The sequence below is a fragment of the Pristis pectinata genome, chromosome 20 (genome assembly GCF_009764475.1).
Source record: "Pristis pectinata isolate sPriPec2 chromosome 20, sPriPec2.1.pri, whole genome shotgun sequence".
NCBI lineage: Eukaryota > Metazoa > Chordata > Chondrichthyes > Rhinopristiformes > Pristidae > Pristis > Pristis pectinata.
Window position 1 is genome coordinate 19,772,718 of NC_067424.1, and position 21,326 is coordinate 19,794,043.

General features: G+C 40.0%; 1 protein-coding gene across 6 annotated transcripts in view; it reads left to right on the top strand.

Moving 5' to 3' along the window:
• Nucleotides 1-289: 289 nt before the first annotated feature.
• Nucleotides 290-21,326, top strand: part of LOC127580978 (TBC1 domain family member 22B-like) — a 260,989-nt gene continuing 239,952 nt past the window's right edge. For 5 of the 6 annotated variants that reach the window (XM_052035004.1, XM_052035008.1, XM_052035007.1 and 2 more), the window contains exons 1-2: nt 290-482; nt 6,017-6,073. In XM_052035004.1, the coding sequence (XP_051890964.1) occupies nt 427-482; nt 6,017-6,073 (113 nt within the window). In that variant the 5' untranslated portion in view covers nt 290-426. The remainder of the gene's footprint in view (nt 483-6,016; nt 6,074-21,326) is intronic. The other variant, XM_052035005.1, reaches the window with a different exon arrangement.

Consider the following 21,326-nt stretch of genomic DNA (forward strand, 5'->3'; position numbering starts at 1 on the left):
TGAACCTACTGTCACTGTGCAGATTAGGAAGAAGAAGATAAATTAAACAATGATCTGCCAACAGTGATCGGAGAAAGTAACCCAATCTCTCCATCTGGTGTTTGAACGTTGCTGTGATCCGACCGCTGGCATCAGTGGCCCATCGGGGACACCTGCCCAAGTCCACATGTCAATCAACCCATGCCATTGCCAAGGAGACGGTGCACCTGGAAATATCGCGCACGCTTATTGGACGGCAGGGTGCAGGAGGTCCATCCCGGCCAATGAGAGAGGAGTTTTGGCACCAAACATGGCTGCTCGTCAGACAGTTTGTGGGATTGGTTTCAGGTTTTAACCTTTCTTTGATGCGGCGGTCGGATTTACTGCTTCGTTTGTGCAGTCGCCGTTCGAATCATTTTGAAGCGGCGAGCGTGAGAGGAGGGTGTCATGGCGAATGAAAACAGGAGGCAGTTCTGGAAGCGGAACAGCAAGGTTCCCGGAAGGTTCGTGCTCTCTCTCACTGACTCCGGGACGGCTGATGCTTCTTGGATTCATTTCCTGCACCCTCTCCCTGCTGCTCCCTTTGCTTCAGTATGTGCTCTTGAGATTGCAAACTTGTCAATCCCCTCTTAACTATTTGTTTCCACCCGGAGCATAGAAGGAAAAATGTTTGTCAGGTCTTAGTCCCCGTGGCACCGTGCAGTTCTTTTCATTGCCCTTTTCTACTGATGCATTTTTAATGCCATTCAAAGTAACTTCTGTGCAGGGTGGAGGCTATGGCAATCTGAGCACAGGCATCCTTTGACAGAAAGCATTGCGTTAGTTTGTATTTTGAGTTTCATTGAAACCTACTTGTGTTTACAATGTTGTGCAACTTTTGATATGGCTAGTCCTACATCAGGCGTACCAGAATGATGCAAAATGACTTCTGTGTTGAGATCCGTTTCCTGAAAAAGAGCACATCGCCAATTAGTTATTTGCATAAACACTGCTTGTCAATTACCATTCCCTTTCGAATTCCCCTCTGTAATCCACTTTAACAGTATCTATAGATTCTGCATCAGAATGGTATAACACAAAATATATATGTATTGTAAACATTCGCTGGCGATCATATCAACATTTAGTTGTGTTAATTCAATTTGTGTACACTTACTAGCTTTGAGAAAGTAATTTTGTTGAGTTTCAGGGTATTCTTAATTTTGTTATGTCAATGTTGTTTTTCTAAGCAAAATGGCAAAACGCCTGTTTCATCAGAATGTGTGAAATCATGCTGTCTGTATCTTGTTCAGTTGACTGTGTCTGTTCAACCTCCATTAAATTTGTTTATATTGGATGATTATATTCTACCTGTTCTTTTACATCTTTTTCCCATTCACCTTTATGTGTGGATTTAAGTTCTTGCTAAAGTCTTGTTAAACATGTTTATTTCTAATGCTTTTTTTCTCTTGAGATATGAGTATCACAGGCAAAGCCAATATTTATTGCCTACTCCTAAATAATCTTGAAGGCAGAGTAAGCCACTTTCTTGAAGTGCTGTAGTCCTTCTGATGAAGGTTGCCTCCACATTGCTGTTGAGTAAGGTGTTCGAGGATTTTGACGATGTGTGACTTGGAAGAGAGCCTGCAGGTGGTGGTGTTCCCATATGCTTGCAGTAGATGTATAATTTAATATATTTTAACAAAATATATTTTTTAAAAAATCCCATAAATTGCATTGCCATTAATCTTTGCATATTAATGACACATGCGCTTAAAATACATATGGTGTAATTTATAGCAATTCATGGATTCAGTAATCTTTTCTCTTGACTTCTATGCTTTGCTGCCAACTTCACCGAACAAATTCACAAGTAGATGAAAAGAAATAGTCTACTTAACAGAAAAGTAGTATTTTCATTCTGATTATTTTTTGCTGTTTGTCTTACCTCTAGGTTATTTCCCGTAAATGTCCTGTAAGGCATCTGGTTATCGAGTGTTATATTTTAGTTGCAGGTCCCTGATCACACCAGCTCTTTCCAACATCTTTGAAGTTCCAGCTGTAAACATCACGAATGGAACTTCCAGATTTGGGAGTGAGCAGTGTTACTGTTTGCTTGCATGCACAGGGATCTGAGCAAGGCTGTTAATTATTAAATGTTACCTTATGAAATGTTTTAACAATCTCTGGGTAAGCTTCCATTGGGTCCATTTTTGCAAGCTTGTATTTGGCAGTGCTTTGATATATTTCATTCCAATCTATTCTACTCTGTTGAGATGCAAATAGTGCAGTTTAGATGAACCCATCATTATAAATGTATTTTAAAAAAAAAATCACTTATTATTGTGGCAACCACACACAAGTGCTTGTTCTGTATGGCATGAAAGTTGATTGTGTTGACAAACATAGTGGATTTTGAGATATTTAAGAAATAAATTGGCATCATGGGTGTGTGACATCTGCATGTTTCATAATTAATGGGAAACATTTTCATCAATAAGGTAAGTTATTTTCAATCGTTCCGAAAGTTCAGCAGCTTCCACATGGGACAGCACCATGCTAGTTATGTTTTGATAAGACAATTTGTTACTAGTATGACATGAAAAATATGAAATATTCTGAGCTGTGTTGCACTTTGATTCTGTTTCTATTCCTATTGATATAAGATTCCTCTTCTTCCTCTTCATCTGCATTGACATTCCATGGATTATCCTCCATAATTTCAATGGAAATCCATGACCAGCACGTCCTTTCCTCCCATCTCATTCAGCATTCTGAAGGGACCATTCCCTCCCTAGTTTGGCCATTCATATCCATCAACCACTTCCCTTCTCTTGGCACTTTTTATTCCAATGGCAAGAGGTGCAGCACCTGCTCTTTTACCTCTTCCTGCCACACAGAGTTCCAAACAATGCTTCGAGGTGAAGCAGCTATTCACTTCACTTTTTCCCGTTTAGTGTATTACATTCACGTAGGAACGATGAGTTGGGTTGGGGCAAAGAGTTGATTGGAATGTGGAGAGGATAAAATCGGTGCTTGACAGCATGGGCTCAGTGTGCCGAAGAGCTGGTTTCCATGCTGTATTACTCCAAATCGATTGTGGTGAGCTTCTCTGATGATACACAGCCATCAGAACAATCATGCAATAATGTTTGTGAGTAAATTGCTAGCTTTTGACTATTTTGGATATCTTCAAACTTTCCTCTCAGAGCACACTAGAATGTTTGGATTTGCTTTTAATTTCCTGTTTAAGAAGGATCATCAGTAGTTCTAGAAATAGCAGTGCCATGCTTGATTGATTGTGCATAAAAACTGCATCAAAATAATAATAAATTATTGTTTGATTTGCTGGAAAAGATGAATTAAATCACTCTATTCTTTTGATATGGTTGTTCATTACAGTGTGTATATTTTTAAACCACTGATTTAGCTGAGGAGAATAAACCTCTTCTGGTAACTAAAATGTGTTTTAATTACTGCATGTAATTTTCTGTTTTCTTATTAGATTATATTTTTCTGAACAGGGGTTGACAAGTTAGGACCTTCAAGAGCTGTCATATTGAATTTAGTTGTCTACCAAAAGAAAATAGATACAGGCTGTCCCTGGATTAAGAACACCCAACTTATGGACAACCCCTACATACAAACAAAGTTCACATTATTATTAAATTAAAAAGTCTGACATGCATAAATACATTAGTTCTTATGAACGGCGGAAATAGTTTTCTCTCTCCCCACTTTTAGTAATTGTTCCTTCTTATAAGTCTCGTGCTTTTGATGCCATCCTTTACAATATGGTTACCATATCATGTTATTTTTGTATATTTTCTGAATTATAGACATAATCAACTTCTGGATGCCTGTAAAAACAGAACCCATTTGTCACCCAGGGATGGCCTGTATATGATAGAATTGCTCTGTAATTAGGTCTGGCATCTGGTTTTTCTTCCTTAATGCTCTTTACTTTGGGTCCTGTATTAGTGGAATTATGTCATTGCATAGTATTTCTTATTTCTCAGATGTGCAGTCCTACCTAAAGCTGTTTCAGTGGCCTCAGCAATGAGGGTCACAGTAGAGTAAGTTTACTGTTGCCTAGTAAGTTGACCATATAGCTGATTTATCATGCTTCTGGTACAAAATCATCAATAGGTGACCAGAATGTCAATATCAAGTTTATCAATAGTTGGGTTTACTAATTTACTATTAAACTAATTGCTGGACTTGTTATTGTCAGACATGAATTTGGTGCATTTGTCATTTTGGCTGCTCTATAAGTTGGAAAATGAGTGATTAATATGTAATGTATTAGCCTAGAATGAGAAATTCTTGCTCATTTTAAAGGTAAATGATTTCTTTGCTCTTGCAAAGAAAATTGAATATCATCAGCAGTCAAATAGTGCGTTGAGTGAAGTTGGTGTTACCAGTGATCAAATCAACAAGTGCCTCTGCATTTGAACTGATTTGGATTTATCATAATTCTGGAGTATGTTATACTCTCTGCAGTTATTGCTTCAGTGAGTTGTTTAAAAAAAAAAATTGGCAAAGCAAGTGAATATTATTCAAGTTGATTATTGGCATGTGACCTGAGAAAAGAATCTAGTACTCTTAATTACCCTTCACTTCATGTACTTGAAATTTTATTTTTTTATTCACTGAAGTTCTACTCAGCTTCCTATCTAGCTTAAATAATTGAATCAATTTCTTGGCTTTGCGAGGATGCAAGTTGCATTTTCTCTTTTAGGATTTTCCATATTGGGGAGCATCCCTTGCCTAATGGATGCCTGGAGCTTTAGCGGTGATACTTTTGAAACTAATTTCTGGTGATCTACAAGTGATGCAGCTTGAGTAAAGACATTGCTTCACCTCTGCTATTTGTGGCAGTCCTTCAGATCACTTTGAAGAGATTCTTGAACACCTACTGATGTATTAATGGAGATGTAAACATAACACAGGGCTCTGCCAAAGGACTGCTGCCTTTCTCATTAAAGTTTTTGATTCTAGTTCTGATTCTCAACTTAAAAGAAAACATGTATTTTCTGAAGTCAGATTTAACTTGAGGAAAGGCATCCGCCATATTATTAAATAGTAAATTTGTATGTAATTCACAATTCTGATATATTCTATGGTATTTCTAAACCTTTTGTTCATCACCCAATATTCTGAGTCTCTTTTAAGCAAAGTAAATACAATGGCTGTAGAGGATTTCGGGTTCTTTATCAGTTTTGTGGTCTTGAGCATACAGATTTTCTGCCATATTTGTACGTTGTTTCAATTTAGTGTCTTTCTTGATTCCACTTGAAATTAAATGGAAATGTGTAGCGGTTGCTACCGCGGAATGAACACAAGACGCGAGTCGTAGAGTTTCAGAACAGAACTGGTTTATTTTCCTGCCTTGCGCGGGCCTTTTAAGGGAGACTGTTCCCGCCCAATGCAACCGGCAATGACGTATATGCTACGTCATCAAGTCTTGCCTGCGCGCGGGTTCTCCCCGTCACTCAGGGAAGACGAAGGCCCGCCGCCATCTTGGGCCTCGCCGCTCCGACGCCGTGCGACCCGACTGCCGAGCCGGTTCGCTTACCCGGATGGTGAGTCGCTACAAATGAATAAAAATTACAGCTGGGTTGTGTAAAGGGATGGTATTTTAACAATGCATGGTGATAGAAATGAATTGCAGTTGAACTGTTAGTGTATTCAACTCAAGTCATGCTCTGAGCAGAGGATTAATTTATACATATCTTGGGTTTATAATTTCTCTCCACTGCCTTTCATTTTGGCTGTTTATTTGTAATCAGAATCTGCACTGCAATGTATTCTGAAGCAAATGTCATTGCACTGAGAAAAAATGCGATTTCTTCTGTATTTTCATTACTACTTTTGTTTGCAATGCATCGCTTCATTTGGATAGAGCTTAACTCTAAATCCTATACATGCAATTCATTAATGGTATGAATTGGATTTTTTCCTCTTCAGATTTGCAATATGAAGTGTAAATGATGCTTGCTTAATTCATTTTTTACACTTATATGGCATGTCTTTCTCTTTTTTTTTGTTTCCTTAGTATACAACAAGTTTATGGAGCACAGCATCCCCCATTTGATCCCCGGCTACACAAAAAGTAGGTTTGCAGCATAATTCATTGTTCTCTTGTGATTACATGAAATACCATTTTCAGCATGATGACCTTCATTCTGTGAATGTAACCATAACTTTACCAAGTTGATAGAAGAAATTATTTGCAGTAAATGAGCATCAGCATGATAAGGATTTCATTGTTATATGGTCATCGAAGAAAACAGCAGAGAGAATCTAATAGCTTTATTTCTAGTTCAAACTAGTAGGTTGGGAACTTGATTGTAATTAATTAGGATTTCTCATTGTGAAAAGCTATTTTGAGAAGGCAGACCAAATATTATTGGTTAGTGACTATAATGAAATTGATTTGGCATTAATACTGGTGCAATTCCTGGCACCTCCATTCCTGTTGCTTATTTTGGTACAAAATGTGTGAGTTTTGAAACATGGTTCAAGTGTGTTCAGGAGTTTGTAATTGTCATTTTAAGAGGGGTTGAAAATTTGTTGAAAGTTTGACAGTGGGATTCCTGTTTGCAAATACTTTTTGGTTTAGCCCTATGTAATGCTGCATTGTATTACAAATCTTAAAATTTACAGGTATATCTGCTTTTGGCCATTGTACCATCCCATTTTTAATCTGGCAACATGAATAATCTATCTGTTGAATTTATCTTTCCAAAGTATATCTAAGCATGATACATGGATGTATTGCTGCAGATGGAGTATTTGAACATGTTCTCGGTTACTTAAATTTCTAGGATTGTTTTCTTTCAGAAGACTATTATTTGAGATTGTTTTGATGCACTGGGAAGATTTGTCAATAATCAAGAAGTTTATGCCCCTAATTTCACGAATACACCAGCCTCTGTTTTGAATAATATTTTTCTTAATCTGGTTAAGTCCGGCATAATAGTTGTCTTCCACGTACAATTTTACTCACTCGTGTAGCATTCTGAAGTTTAGAATTTATGCTAATTACTACAAATATTTTTGTGTGAGAGTTGGTTTTATTTTTTTGGGAATTGCAAGAATTGAAAAATTATTTGGAAGCCTGACAGGATTGGGGTTAAGGAGTTTTGCTCTTGAACTGGTCATTCATTGGGATAGTTTTGTTTTAAAGCTTTATTTATCCAGCACGGTAACAGGCCCTTCCGGCTCAATGAGCCTGCGCTGCCCAATTACACCCATGTTAACCTACTAACCCATATGTCTTTGGAATGTGGGAGGAAACTAGAGCACCCGGAGGAAACCCACACAGTCACGGGGAGAATGTACAAACTCCTTACAGACAATGACAGGAATTGAACCCCAATCGCTGGCACTGCAATAGCATTACGCTAACCGCTACGCTATCATGCCATTTTTAAATTTATTTTTATTGGCTTATTGGTACTGCCTAGCACAATTGCCATTCTCACTTACAAACTTGGTTAAAACTGATTCATTGCAAAGGTTCTTCTTCAGGGGGGAAATAGGCATTCTCAATCCAAATTTCCAATGGAGACCAATCCACAGCACAAGTTGCCAGTGATTCAGCTTATTTTGATAATACATTGGCATCATCATTTGGGTAGGGTGTAGGATCTTGTATAAAGATAGCAGAAATTATGAACTGAATTACTGCTGTATAAGTACTGCTCTACAAGTACTGTTTAGTCAGTTTTTAATACGTCTCTTCTCTTTTTTCCCTCTCTTTCCGCCCTCTTCTCTGTTCTCTTCCCTTATGTAAGTTATTCAAACCTAGATGATCTTGGATACTACCCAAAATGTGGAGCAGTTTTGCGTACAGGCCCTTTCCTGTTGCTCCTCAAAAATCTCCTATGGCCCTCCTTACTCTGTTTTAAAAACCACACATGTGGCCACTTCCCTTTTTGGTGTACCATCATCTTCCTTATTGCTTGGTACAAGTCTGAGTTGTCCGATTTATATGAATGTTTGATGTCCAGTCATTAGCACAACAAAGCCTCTTTGACGGTGGGATAAGTTTGTTTTTATCCAGACTCTAAAAGATGTTTAAAAGATTTTGCCCCTTAATGTTGAATGCCCAGTGGGGACAGGCTCAGCCACACTGAAGCCACCTTGTTCTCTGACTTGACACATTTGGAGACATTGCCACGTAGCAAAGTTACAGAAGAAAAGCTTATGTTGAAGAAATAAATTCTCCAGGATTTTCTTTTGGTTTATACAGTCTCTGAAAATTCAGACTGGCACTGGATTCCACGCAGTATCTTGGGATCAAAATTTTGATTAATTTTTATCAGTTTTGGTTCACCATGAGTTCTGAATTCTTGCAGAAGGCATTCAACAGTTCTAGACCTTATCAGTAACCCATTGGTTTGAGGATTATTTCCACCATGGTTTGCTGTTAGATCCTGAGATGACTCGGTAAACAGAAATTACACACATTTCTGAATGGAATTATCTGATGGCTAGGGTTTCCTTACTATTTCTTTGGTTTTGGGGGCTTGATGTTTCTCTTCCAAACAGGCTCCTGTTTGATAGAGATTGTGGAACTTTTGGGATTGGTTGGTGAACTGTTCTTCCCAGATTAATGTGTTGATGTCAATTTTTTTTTGAGGTATGCCTTCATTGCGTTTTTATAGCACTTCCTTTGATCACCATGTGTTCTCTCACTGTGACTTGAATATAAAATGCTTTAGATGTCAAGGGTTGAGCATCAGTGCAGTGGAATTGATGTCTCTGTTTACTGGCTCAATGCTGGTGATAATAGCACTGATAAGAATACAGATGATAGTTCTGATGTGATGTAGAGAATTTTCTCGAGGCATTGCAGTGATACCTCTCTATTGTCTTTGGGTGATGGTGAATCACCCAAGTTTCACATCCATAAGGAAGATTGAGGACAATAATCAATCTGTATACTTGAATTCTGTAGGTAATGGTCTGTGAAATAGTACTAAAGGAGTTTCCAAATATTTTGTACCTTACACTGAACGACCTCATAATGTCTATTTTCTAACCTTAATGCCGAGTCTAGGTTAGGACTCAGTTGTTCTAAGGTGGGAAGCCAGCCACACTTTGTATCAGGTTCTGTAGCTCTAATCTGTCCATGGGGTGGCTAACCTGGATGGAGTTGGTAAATGAGGGTAACTTTGGTTTTTCTATATTCTTTAATTAAAACATTGTTATCAACTAAAATAGTTTATATTAGTTAAGTAAATTTTAAATTTGTAATTTTTAATTTAATCTTGTTTGTGTCTCTTTATCATTTAAGACACTTAAAATTTGTCAATTTCTTGATTCCTAGAATGGCAGGGGTGGGGGGGTTCATTGAGGGTTGGTTTCTATGAGGAGAGATTAAGCAGACTGGGCCTACACTCTTGAGAATTTAGAGAAATGAGGTGTCATTGAAACACTCAAAATTCTTTTTGGGTTTGTCAGAGAAGATGCAGTGATGATCATCCACCTGGCTTGGACAACCATTCAGGGCTGAGATAAGAATCTTCGGAGTTCTGTACCTGAGAGAGGTGTGCAGGCTCAGTCAATGAATGTGTTCAAGCCAGAGATTGATATGTTTTGGATATTGAGGAAAATATAATTAACAAGGGAAAGTGAAACTGGGGTAAATCTTAATCAGTGGTGAAGCAGATATGAGTGGTTGAATGACCTACACTTTTTTTTTATGTTCTTGTGCTTTTGGCAGCACAAGCTGTCAAAGGCCATTGCGATGGAGGCCTCCTGATTGGTTGCTTGAGGCTTAGTCACTGCTTGCAGACAGCTCTGCTGAGACATGACCAAAAAGACCAAGCAGAGTCCACCTGCCAGCAGGAGGCTGGTTCTTATTTCTCCTGCTGGCAGAAGATGCCATCAAATCATGAGGTGAAGTTCTTTGCCTGTAGAATAATGTCATGGGATGGATTTTTGGTTTTGATGTACGTGGGGATTATTGCCTGGTCCTGCTGATTTCATGCATTTCAGTGTGCATTTGTTGCAGCTTGGCTGTCAGAAAGATCTGATGCTCAGCATGTGTATTCCATCTACTTAAGTTAAATGACAAGAGATGATGTAAAGCAGGTATTGCAGAGGATTGGTCATTGTGAGGTCAAACTTTGTGGAGCCCAGTCCGAGTCATTCTTCAAAAATCATTTATAATCTGATTTTCAGTTTGTGTGCTCATATGAAGTGCCAATTAAGTGTCCTCCTTGGTATCTCAAGAGGTACTGGAAGAGGATAGCGAATGTTGTGCCTTAATTTAAGATGGGGTTTAAGTACAAGCCACTAAACTAAAGGCTGGTGAGCCTTATATTAGTGGTGGGAAAGTTACTGGAAGGGAGTCTGAGGGACCGGATTTATTTGCATTTGGAAGGGCAAGGACTGATCAGGATTAGTCAGCATGGCTTTGTCTGTGGGAGTTCATGTCTCTCAAATTTGATTGAGTTTTGGAGGAAGTGACCAAGAGGTTCAATGAGGGCAGGGTGGTGGACATTGTCAAAGGTCTTGCTAAACTCCACATAGACAATGTCCCACATGGCAGGCTGCTCAGAAGGTTAGAATACTTGAGATCCAGGGTGAGATAGCTAATTTGTAGATGGCAGAGGGTTGGAGTGGGGGTTGCAGTAGTAGGAAGCAGAGGGCAATGGTTGAGAGTTGTTTCTCGGACTGGAGGCCTGTGTCTAGTGGTGTGCCACAGGGGTTGGTGCTGGAATCTTTTTATGTAATTCATATGAAATATTTGGATGTAAATGTACAAGGCATGGTTAGTAAGTTTGTGGATGATATTAAAACAGGTGGTGTTGCAGATACTGTATGTAGAAGGTTATGAAAAACTACAGGGGGATCTTGATCAACTAGGTATGTGCAGTGAGGATTGGCAAATGGCTTTCAATCCAGATAAATGTAAGGTATTGCATTTTGGGAGATCAAACCAGGGTAGGATTTGCACAGTGAATGGTAGTGCCTTGGGGAATATTATGGAACCGGGGACCAAGGAATGCAAGTGTATAGTTTGCTGAAAGCAGTGTCACAAGTAGCTAGGGTGGTGAAAAAGGTGTTTGGCATGCTGCCTTCATCAATCAGGGCAGTGAATATAGGAATTGGTAAGTTTTAATGCAGTTATACAAGACATTGGTGAGGTTTGGAGTATTGTGTACAATTTTGGTCACCATGTTATCAGAAAGAATGCAGGAAGGACTTACCAGGATGTTGTCTGGACTTGGGGACCTGAGTTACAAGTAGAGATTACGCTGACTAGGACTTTATTCCCTGGAACGTAGGAGATTGAGGGGTGACCTGACAGAAGTATACAAGATCATGAGGGGTATAGACAGGGTGAAAGCACATAGTCTTTTTCCCAGGGAGGGGTTGCTTAAAAATAAGAGGGCATAGGTTTAAGATCAGAGTCAAAAGATTTAAAAGGGATATCAGGGGCAGCTTCTTCACGGAACAGGTGGTGCGTATATGGAATGAGCTGCCAGAAATAGTGGCTGAAGCAAGCATATAACCAACATTTAAAAGCCATTGAGATAAGTACATGGATAGGAGATATTTAGAGGGCTATGGGCCAAACGTGGACAGATGGGACTAGCTCACTGGGCAACACAGTCGGCATGGATGAGTTGGGCCAAATGGCCTGTTACCATACTCTGTGAGTTGATATTTATTACTTTCAATGATTGGATACTTATAACCATAACGCTCCATTATGCATCATTACAGTCAGAATGCCTATAGACAACTCTAGTCAATCTTGCATACTTGGAATATTGAACACCTAATCTTGCTCAGGTTATAATGGTGAGTACAACCTGCAGGAAAAACTCCAATAATCCACTGTACAATTATTTGGAAATCCTGATTAATTCAGCATTTATCTCAAGGGGCCCCATCTTCTGTGCATCCTTGATGCTCACTGGGGCCCTGTTTCCCATGCTCCCTTGACAGTCGCTAAGTTCACAGGAAAATTTGTTTCCCCATCATCCATACCTTTATGATTTTAAAGTTTATTTTATTTGCTCAGTCTCTGAATGTAATAGAACTGTTGGATCCTAATGCATCCCGGGAAATTAGGTACTCTGTTTACATTCAAATTGAAAACAAATTAAATCTTTGAATCATCTCTATAGGTAAAATACTAAGCACCAAAACCAGGCCAAGGGGAGCGGTGAGAATGTTAAATGAAATATGCTTAACTGAGTTACCAGCACCAAAGTTACAGAGTGGTGTACCCATAGTAGGGTGAATTACGTAACAAACATTCAAAGAATATGTTTTTGAGCGTGGTGTACCTCATCAGGATGAAGTTAAGATGCTTGGTGAGCAAAATTAGGTTTGAGCCGATATACTGGGAGAAGGAGCGCATAGGATTGGTAGTATGTACAGACATCTGGATTGGCTTCAAGTTTGATAATGTGAACAGTAGCATGTTCAGGGGCCTCAATCCTGAAATCACTTGTGGCAAGCTAGAAAATGAACATAGGTTAACGAAGCATTAAGAAACACGTAATTATAATCTGTGAAGTTAATTTGAAGTATGCATGATGGTAAGTAATTTTAACTTCTCAGTTCAGCAGTTGGAGGAGAAATGCCATAAATGAGAAGGAGCTTTGACTGACCTCACCAAGGCATTCAATTGTGCGAGTGTGGGCAGGTTATACAAACTGCTGAAGAAAATTGGCTGCCCACTGAATCTGCTCAGTGTGATCTGTTTCTTTTAAAGGGTTAAGCAGGGTTATGCTCTGAGGCTAACAATCTTTGGCATATTCTTTCCAGTGCCGCTGTCATTTGTCTTCAGTTTATACAGAGTAGTTTACACACCTGAACCAATGGAAAATTGTTCAGCCTTGTCTGCCTAAGAGCAAAAAAAAAGTGCACCAGGTCTTCCTCAGGGAATTGCTCTGTGCTAACAATAGCATACTTGCATTCCCATATGGAGGAATATCTTCAGTGATTAAAAGACAGACTCTTTCGTGCCTGTGAAGAATTTGAATTGAACATCTATGTTAGAGGGGTGGTTGTCATGAACCAGGATTCTGCCATACCACCATTAATTAACACTGATAATTTGTTAGTGGAGATTGATAGCTGCAATATTCGGGCTCTACAGTTGCCTGCAATTTGTCACTTCATGCTGAAATCAATATACTAGAACCCTGCTTAATGCTATGCCATAGAGCTTTGATTCATTATAACTCTTATAGTTCTCCAGTCTGAAAATTTAGAAATATGTACCCCTGTATACTTTTCAAGAAAAAAAGTACATCCTCTTGTGTTATGCGGTGTGCAGGGGGCCTGGTGCAAACCCCTGTTCTCCCTGCTGCTGTGCTCTGTCGTGCCAGGAATCTGGAATAAATCCCTGCCCTCTGTTGGCACTCTTCCAGCAATGTATAACCCCATAGAATAGTACAGGGAGGTTTGTCAGGGTTGGTGGTGAGCAGGTTTGGGAGAGCGATGTGACTGCTCAGCACTGAGATCTGGGGCTTCATGATGCATCCTTGCAGGCAAGGTGAGTGCAGGCAATTGGAAGGTACTGGCAGCAGCTGCTCCTTGTACTGACAGATCACCTGGATCCTATGGCCTCTCTCATGACACCCAAATTTGGAGATATTTTTGTGGCAAGATGGTCAGTGACCACATATCAGTGCTACTGTGCTGGGATCATGCTACTTGATTCACACCAGATTTAGAGTGATCTGCAACAGGAGGGCAGGGGTTCATACCAATATCCCAGCATGCAGGTTCCCAGTACAGCAATGGCAAAGGCAGAAGTTCTTGCACAGCAACACTTTCAGAAATACATCTCTGTGTAGGTAATGCTATAATTATTCAGGGACTTAAACAGCCCTTCCAAGTGATGGAGAAATTCACATGCATCTTCTCCAATCTTGTCTATTGCATTCAGCATTCTCAGCATAGCCTCCTCCACATTGGTGAGACCAGGTGCAGACTAGTTGACTGCTTTGCTGAGCAACTACACTCTGTCTGCTGTCTGTTGAGCTCCCAATTGCAAGCCATTTTAACTCCCCTCCCCATTCCCACCCCATTGCACACAGTCGTCCGCCTCCACCACTGCCAGGCTGAGGCCAAACACAAGACGAGAGTAACAGCACCTCGTTTTCCACCTGGGTAGTCTACAACCTGATGGCATGAACATTGGATTCTCCAATTGCAGATAACCCACACCCGGTCTGTTCCTTTCTCTCTTTCTTATTCACCCATGTCCTCTCACACGCTTGCTTCTTTCCAAACCCCTCCCCTACCTGGTTCCATCTGCCGATCACACATTTGCCCCACTGGGTCCCCTATCCCTTCCCCTTCTGTTCTCATCTGCCCAACATTCCTCCCTTATCTGGTTCCACTCAGCGTTTTCCTTTCTTACCTGATCCCATTACCTGCAGCCCTTCTGTCTCCAATTATCACCCCCCTACTTCTATTGCTATTTCCACCCTTCCCTCCCTCAACTGGCTCCATCTGTGCATAAACCCCTCCTTACCTGAATCCACTTATCACTTGCCAGTTCCTGCCTCATCCCACATTCTTTCTCTTCCCTCCCCATCCGCCCCTCCCCCCCCGCCCCCCACTCACCTCTTTATAGTGGTTATCTCCCCTTTACACTCTCATTCTGATGTAGGATCATGACTTGTAATGTTGTCTATCCCTTTGCCTCCACTGATGCTGCCTGACCCGCTGAGTTCCTCCAGCAGCTTGTTTTTTGCTGACATTTCCCATCTTCCCACTGTGATCATTAGTGAGCTAATTCCCTGGATTGCATCCTGCTTGCTGATGGAGGTACTGATATATGAACATTGTAAAAGCTGCAGCTGTTTTGTTCACACTGAGCGAGTGGGCACTATAGCAATGTGACTAATCATCAAACTGAGTCTTCAAAGCTTATGTCAGTGTATTTCTATGTAATAGAGAAGTCTGGACATCAGATGCAAAGATCCCTTTCATTGATCTAAACTCCAATAGATACACACCTGGCTTGTCCAACCTTTCTTTAAGGCAACTGACCCATTCCAAATGTTAGTCTAGTAAGCCTTCTCTGAACTACTTTTGGAGCATTGACATTCTTCATTGAATTAGAGGACAGGACAAAAGAGCAGTAGACATTCCAGGCATCTCCCAGTATAACAGGATCAGCAGTTTAAGAAGTCCTGGGATGTGTTAATTCCATTAGCACACATCAATTATTAAGCTTACATTGGATTGGCTGTGTTCACTGGATGGATGACAGTTGTGTTCTCAAGGATTTGCCATGCAGTGAATTGACCACTGAGATATAACCTGTTGGATATTCATTTTTCCATTCAAGTCAACTGTAGGTAAGATATGAAGATGACACAGGCATTGAAACAAACATTTGGGATATAGCTACGATAGCCAGGGTCAACTATGCCTGACTGTTCCAGAGGATGATGTAAGCAGCGAAGTAAGATGGATTGTTCAGATAGCTGGAAGGAGGCCAGAAAAGTTCCTAGTTAACTGTCTTCATTTGCGCCAAATGCCACAGACTACATGAATTTGACCATCAAGATTCGCACCATTATTCTACCTGTTGGAAGGTTGTTACAAGCTTGGTTGCTTATGTCTTGGGTCAATAGGGCTAAGGAACAATATTGCCATTTAGTATTTTGAGGCCTGAAAAAATAAATAACAATTCAAATGTTGCAGTTAAAAAGGAATTCTGGATGCAACATCATGGCATGAATACCCAGCTGTGCTCTCTTTTACCAGAAAATACTCAAAAGAGTACATATTCAATATTTCAAGCAGAGCTGTGGCATTGCTCATTGTCCAGATATTATGTTTTCAAAATTTAATGTTTATTTTGATCTCCATGAAAAATCTTCAGGAAACTTTTAAAAATGTATACACATGGACTGATGTAATCAACCTGTGTCACAATCAGTACTTTTATATTATTTCCCTTAGCAGTTAGTGCAAATCCTAAAAATATGTAATTGTTGCAAAAGATTTTTTTTTTGGTTGAATGGAGAGTACTGTATCTGTGGTTAGGAATTATTTTGCAAGGTAGGCTTAGTGAATGGAATCAGATTTGGAAGGTTAGAGTACGGTCATGAGTGTCCTCTGTGGCATCTAAATTTGCTGCAGTAGGTTTGGGGCAAGAGTGTGAAATGTAAATATGTTTTAGTACATTTTAATACATTGGATAGTGATTTTTGTTTTTGGAATAATGTAGATTACAACAGTTAACCTCGTGCAAGCTGCAGATTTTTTAAAATATTTATTCTCAGATGAGTAATGAGCTTGGAATAGCATTTATTTACTTATACCTGATTTGTCGCTTGAGCTAGAGCAGTCTTTGTGGTGATTTATGCTTTGTGTTGGTCAGGGAATAGCAATTTATATCTAAGCCAAAAGTGTATGACCAGGAGGAATTCTTCCATATGTCCCTTGAGATTGCAGCTCCTGTCTGTTCCAGTGGTAGAGGTTACAGAGAAATGGCAATAAAAGAACAACTTTATGGTAGTGCAGGTGTGTGTGTGTCTGATCAAAAGTATCAAGGTTCACTTACTCTAACTTGTGTTTCAGTATTCTTTTATTGTACTGTGGCTTGTATCTGTTTTTATTTGTATTAAGTTTTTGAACTGATAGCCTAGATGTTCATCCAACACTTGAATCTATTTAACATCAGATCACTTTTTGGACTAGATGTCATGAACACCTGAAAATTGAAGTGAGATTGAAGTATGTGTATAGCTGCTAAAAGGGTATGTAAACAGATTCTTTGTTGTCATTAGCATTGTGGGAGGAAGCTTTCACGTCTCTTCATTTCATTGCACTTGTTACTTCTAAATGAAACAGTTGTTTTCCATTTTCCTCCTAATCTTGAAACTCTTCCTAAATATGAGCCAGTTTGTAACAGTATCTGAATCTGTGTACTCTAGATCCCCTAGATACTTGTTAAAACAGTAGGTTGCTGACTTTGAAACTGAAAAGATATGAATCAGTCCCCAGTTGGTGGTGAATAACTTGATCCTGATCAAAGTGATAGTAAAGGTTCTGCAGATGTTGACAATGTTGTGAATCAGGGTGGGGCATAAGAGCCAAGGTTAACATTAATGATCATTATTCAGTGATGCCTGCTGGAAGTGCAAGTATGTGAACATTGGGTTGGGACATAATTGATCATTCAGCTGAGATGTTCTTGCCTACGTGAAATGCAGTGCTTAATACGTAAACTGGTATGTGAATGTTAACTACTTTTGCAAGGTACTGAAGGATGAACATGCTTTTGGACCCATCTTTTGCCATCAAGAAAGAGAAAAATTGATAACAAACAAAACAAACTCAAAGCATCAATGCCTTTTTAATACTGTTAGATTCTGGCTGACCTTCAGTCATCTGTAATCTCCTTTCCTTTTACCTGGAATCAAATTTTAAGGTCATCCCAGCCCTAGTTCTTCTGTTGTCATTTCTCTACCTTTTCAAATTGGACCATCTCTGAGCACATCTTGTCCATGGGATGCACCTCCTACTTGAGCCTATTACCACTGAGCTTTGGTCGATAAATTTACTGGTGGATCTCTTGTTACCTATTGCAGTTAATGGATCTCTCTCCACTTTCTCTCCTTCAATTTTTTTTTCTTGTCATTGTGTGTAACAAATCTGTTAGTTTGTCAAAGAGAGAACCAAGGTGTTTGATGAGGGCAGGGTGGTAAATATTGTCCATATGGACTTTAGCAAGGCCTTTGAGGCCCAACATAGGAGGCTAGCCTGGAAGGTTAGATTGCAAGGGATCTAGGGAGAGCTAGCTGAGTGGAAACATAATTGGCTTGATGGTAGGAAACAGAGGGTGATGGTAGAAAGTTGTTTTTCTGATTGGAGGACTGTGACCAGTGGTGTGCCACAGGGATCGGTGCTGGGTCCATTGTTTTTTGTCATTTATATAAATGAATTGGATGAGCATAACTAGTAAGTTTGCAGATGACACTGAAATGGGTGGTATCATAGGCAGTGAAGAAGGTCATCAAAAATTACAAGGGGATCTTGATTAGCTAGGCAAGTGAGCCGAGGAATGGCAAATACCATTCAATCCAGATAAGCATGAGGTATTGCATTTTGGGAAGACAAATGAAGGTAGGACTTTCATAGTGAATGGTAGGGCCCTGTGGAGTGTTGTAGAACAGAGGGACCTAGGAGTACAAGTACATGGTTCCCTGAAAGTGGCATCACAGGTAGGCAAGATGGTGAACAAAGCTTTTGGCATGCTGCCCTTCATCAGTCAAGGCACTAAGTATACAATTTGGGATATTATGTTGCAGTTGGAATATTGTGTTCAATTTTGGTCACCCTGCTATAGGAATAACCTTGCACCTTATTGTCTACCTGCAATGCACTTCCCTGTAGTTGTGACATTTTACTCTGTATTCTGTTATTGTTCTTACCCTGTACTGCTTCAGTGCACTCTGTACTAACTCAATGTATCTGTACTGTGTAATGAATTGATCTGTACGAACGGTATGCAAGATGAGATTTTCACTGTACCTTGGTACAAGTGACAATAATAAACTAATACTAATACCAATACCAAAGCATCCTGTCCGGATGCAGCGCGGCTTGGTATGCTGACTGCTCTCTGCCTGTGACTTCAAGAAACTGTTGAGAGTTGTGGACACTGCTCAGCATATCACGGAAAGCAGCCTCCTCTCCATGGACTCTGTCCACAATTTTCTCTGCCTTGGTAAAGCAGCCAGCATAATCAAAGAACCCACCACTTTCTCTGTAACTATAACACTTCATTCTGCATTCTGTTATTGTTTTACCTTGTACTACCTCAATACACCATGTAATGAATTGATCTGTATGAATAGTATACAAGACAAGTTTTTCACTGTACCTCAGTACATGTGACAATAATACACCAATTTACCATTAAGCTGGAAAGAGTACAGAGGAGATTTACGAGGATGTTGCTGGGACTTGAGGGACTGAGTTATGGAGAGGGGTTCACCAGGTTGGGATGTTGGTGAGGCCACCCCTGGAGTATTGTGTACCTTTTTGCTTACCGTTATAGGAAGGACACATTAAGCTCCAAAGAGTGCAAAAAAGATTTATGAGAATGTTGCCAGGACTCGAGGGCCTAAGATATGGAGAGAAGTTGGGCAGACTAGGACTGTATTCTTTGGAGCATAAGAGACTGAGGGGTGACCTTGTATTGGCTTATACAATCATGAGGGGCATAGATAGGGTGAATGTACAGTCTTTTTCCCAGGGAAAGGAAATCGAAAATTAGAGGGCATAGGTTTAGGCTGAGAGGGGAAATATTTAAAAGGGACCTGAGGGGCAACTTCTTCATGCAGAGAGTGGTGTGACTATGGAACGAGCTGCCAGAGGAAGTGGTTGAGGCAGGTACAATAACATTAAAAGACACTTGGACAGGTAAATGGATAGAAAAGGTTTAGAGGGATGTGGGCCAGATGTGGGCAAATAGGACTAGCTTAGATGGGCATCCTGGACAAGTTTTTTCCAACTTCAGACATACACTTTTGAATTTGCATTCATTTTCTCAGAACTTTTTGTTTCAATACATCCTATCAGGTTTCTGCCCCCATTGCAATTCAAAAGGTTCTATTAAGGCCACAAATTAAATTGTTTGAGACTGTGGCAGTGGTAAACTGGTATCTTTCTGCCTTTTACCTTTGATGCAGTTGAATGCATGATCCTTCAATATTTCTCATATGGTGATTTAGCTGGTTGGGACTGTACGTGCCTGGTACCATTATTTTTTTTGTTTAATTATAGCCAGAAAATCAACTGCATTTGCTTTCCTTCCTGCTCCCAAGGACTTTTCCTTGTTTTGTTCCTATTGCTCATCTACGTTCAGCTGCTTGTGGTGTTCTGAAAACCGTAAGTTCCATTTGTATCCTGACATCCATCTCTCATGACCGCTATACTGTATCCAAAATTTCATACTGGTTTGTCTAACACCTAAAGTTTTTTTAAAAAAAACACAAATGTTGGGAATACTCAGCAGGCCAGATAGTATCTGTGGAGAGAGAAGCAGAGTTAATGTTTCAAGTCAATGATCACTCATAAGAATTGGTTATTAACCTGAAATCTTCACTCTTTCTCTCTCCGTAGATTCTGCCTGACATGCTGAGGCCTCCCCAGTACCTTCCAATTTATTTTTAGATTTATAACAACTGCAGATTTTTGGTTTTCAATTGTCTGATACTTCTGAAGCATTAGAAATTTTATCCTAAACTAAGTTACAGGAAGACTGAATCCGTTATCTTTGGTCTTCACTGAAAATTCAGTTTCCTTGACCCTGACATCATCTATCTGGCAACTTTTTTTGAAGCTGAACCTTTTTATAGCTGTAGTGTATCAGAAGTGTATAAAATTATACAAGGTGTAGATAGGATAGATAATCTTTTTCCCAGGGTGGAAATGTTAAATACTAGAGGGCATAGCTCTAAGGTGAGAGGGGGGAAAGTTTTTAAAGGAGATCTGCAAGGCAAGTTTTTTGCAAAGTGGTAGGTGGCTGGAATGCACTACTGGGGAGATGGTCGAAGCAGATACCTTAGCAATGTTTAAGAGGCACTTAGACACATGTAAACGCAGGGAATGGGAATGGATATGGATAACATGAAGGCAGATGTGGTTAGATTGGCATCATGGTCCATAAGACCATAATATATAGGAGCAGAATTCAGTTATCCAGCTGATTGAGTCTGCTCTGTCATGGCTGATTTTTTTTTTCAACCCTATTCTCCTGCCTTCTCCCTGTAACTCTTAACCCCTTTACCAGTCAAGAACCTATCTAATCTGTCTTAAATACACCCAATGACTTGGCCTCCACAGCCCTCTGTGGCAATGTATTCCATAGATTCACCACCCTTTGGCTGAAGAAATTCCTCTTAATCTCTGTGTTAAAGGGCATCCCTTTATTCTGAGGTTGTGCCCTTGGATCCTAGACTCTCCAGCTAGTGGAAACATCCTCTCCACATCCACTCTATTCAGGCCTTTAAGTATTCAGTAGGTTTCAATGAGATCCCTTCCTTATCCTTCTGAACTCCATCGAATACAGGTCCAGAACCATCAAATGCTCCTCAGTGCAAACCTGGTGGGCTAAAGGACCTGTTCCTGTACCTCCCTGTTCTGTCTTATTTAACCCTGAGGTGGCATTTCAACCATGCACATCAGTGCCATCGTCAAGATTGCCTAGTTCCACCTCCTGTAATAAAAATATGTTGGAAATGGCAAGGGAGGCAGCATCTGGAGAGAGAGATTGATTGTATTTATCTCTTGTTTCAAATTGATGATACTTCATTCGAATATGACACTGTTACTGTTCAACCCTGCCCGTCTCA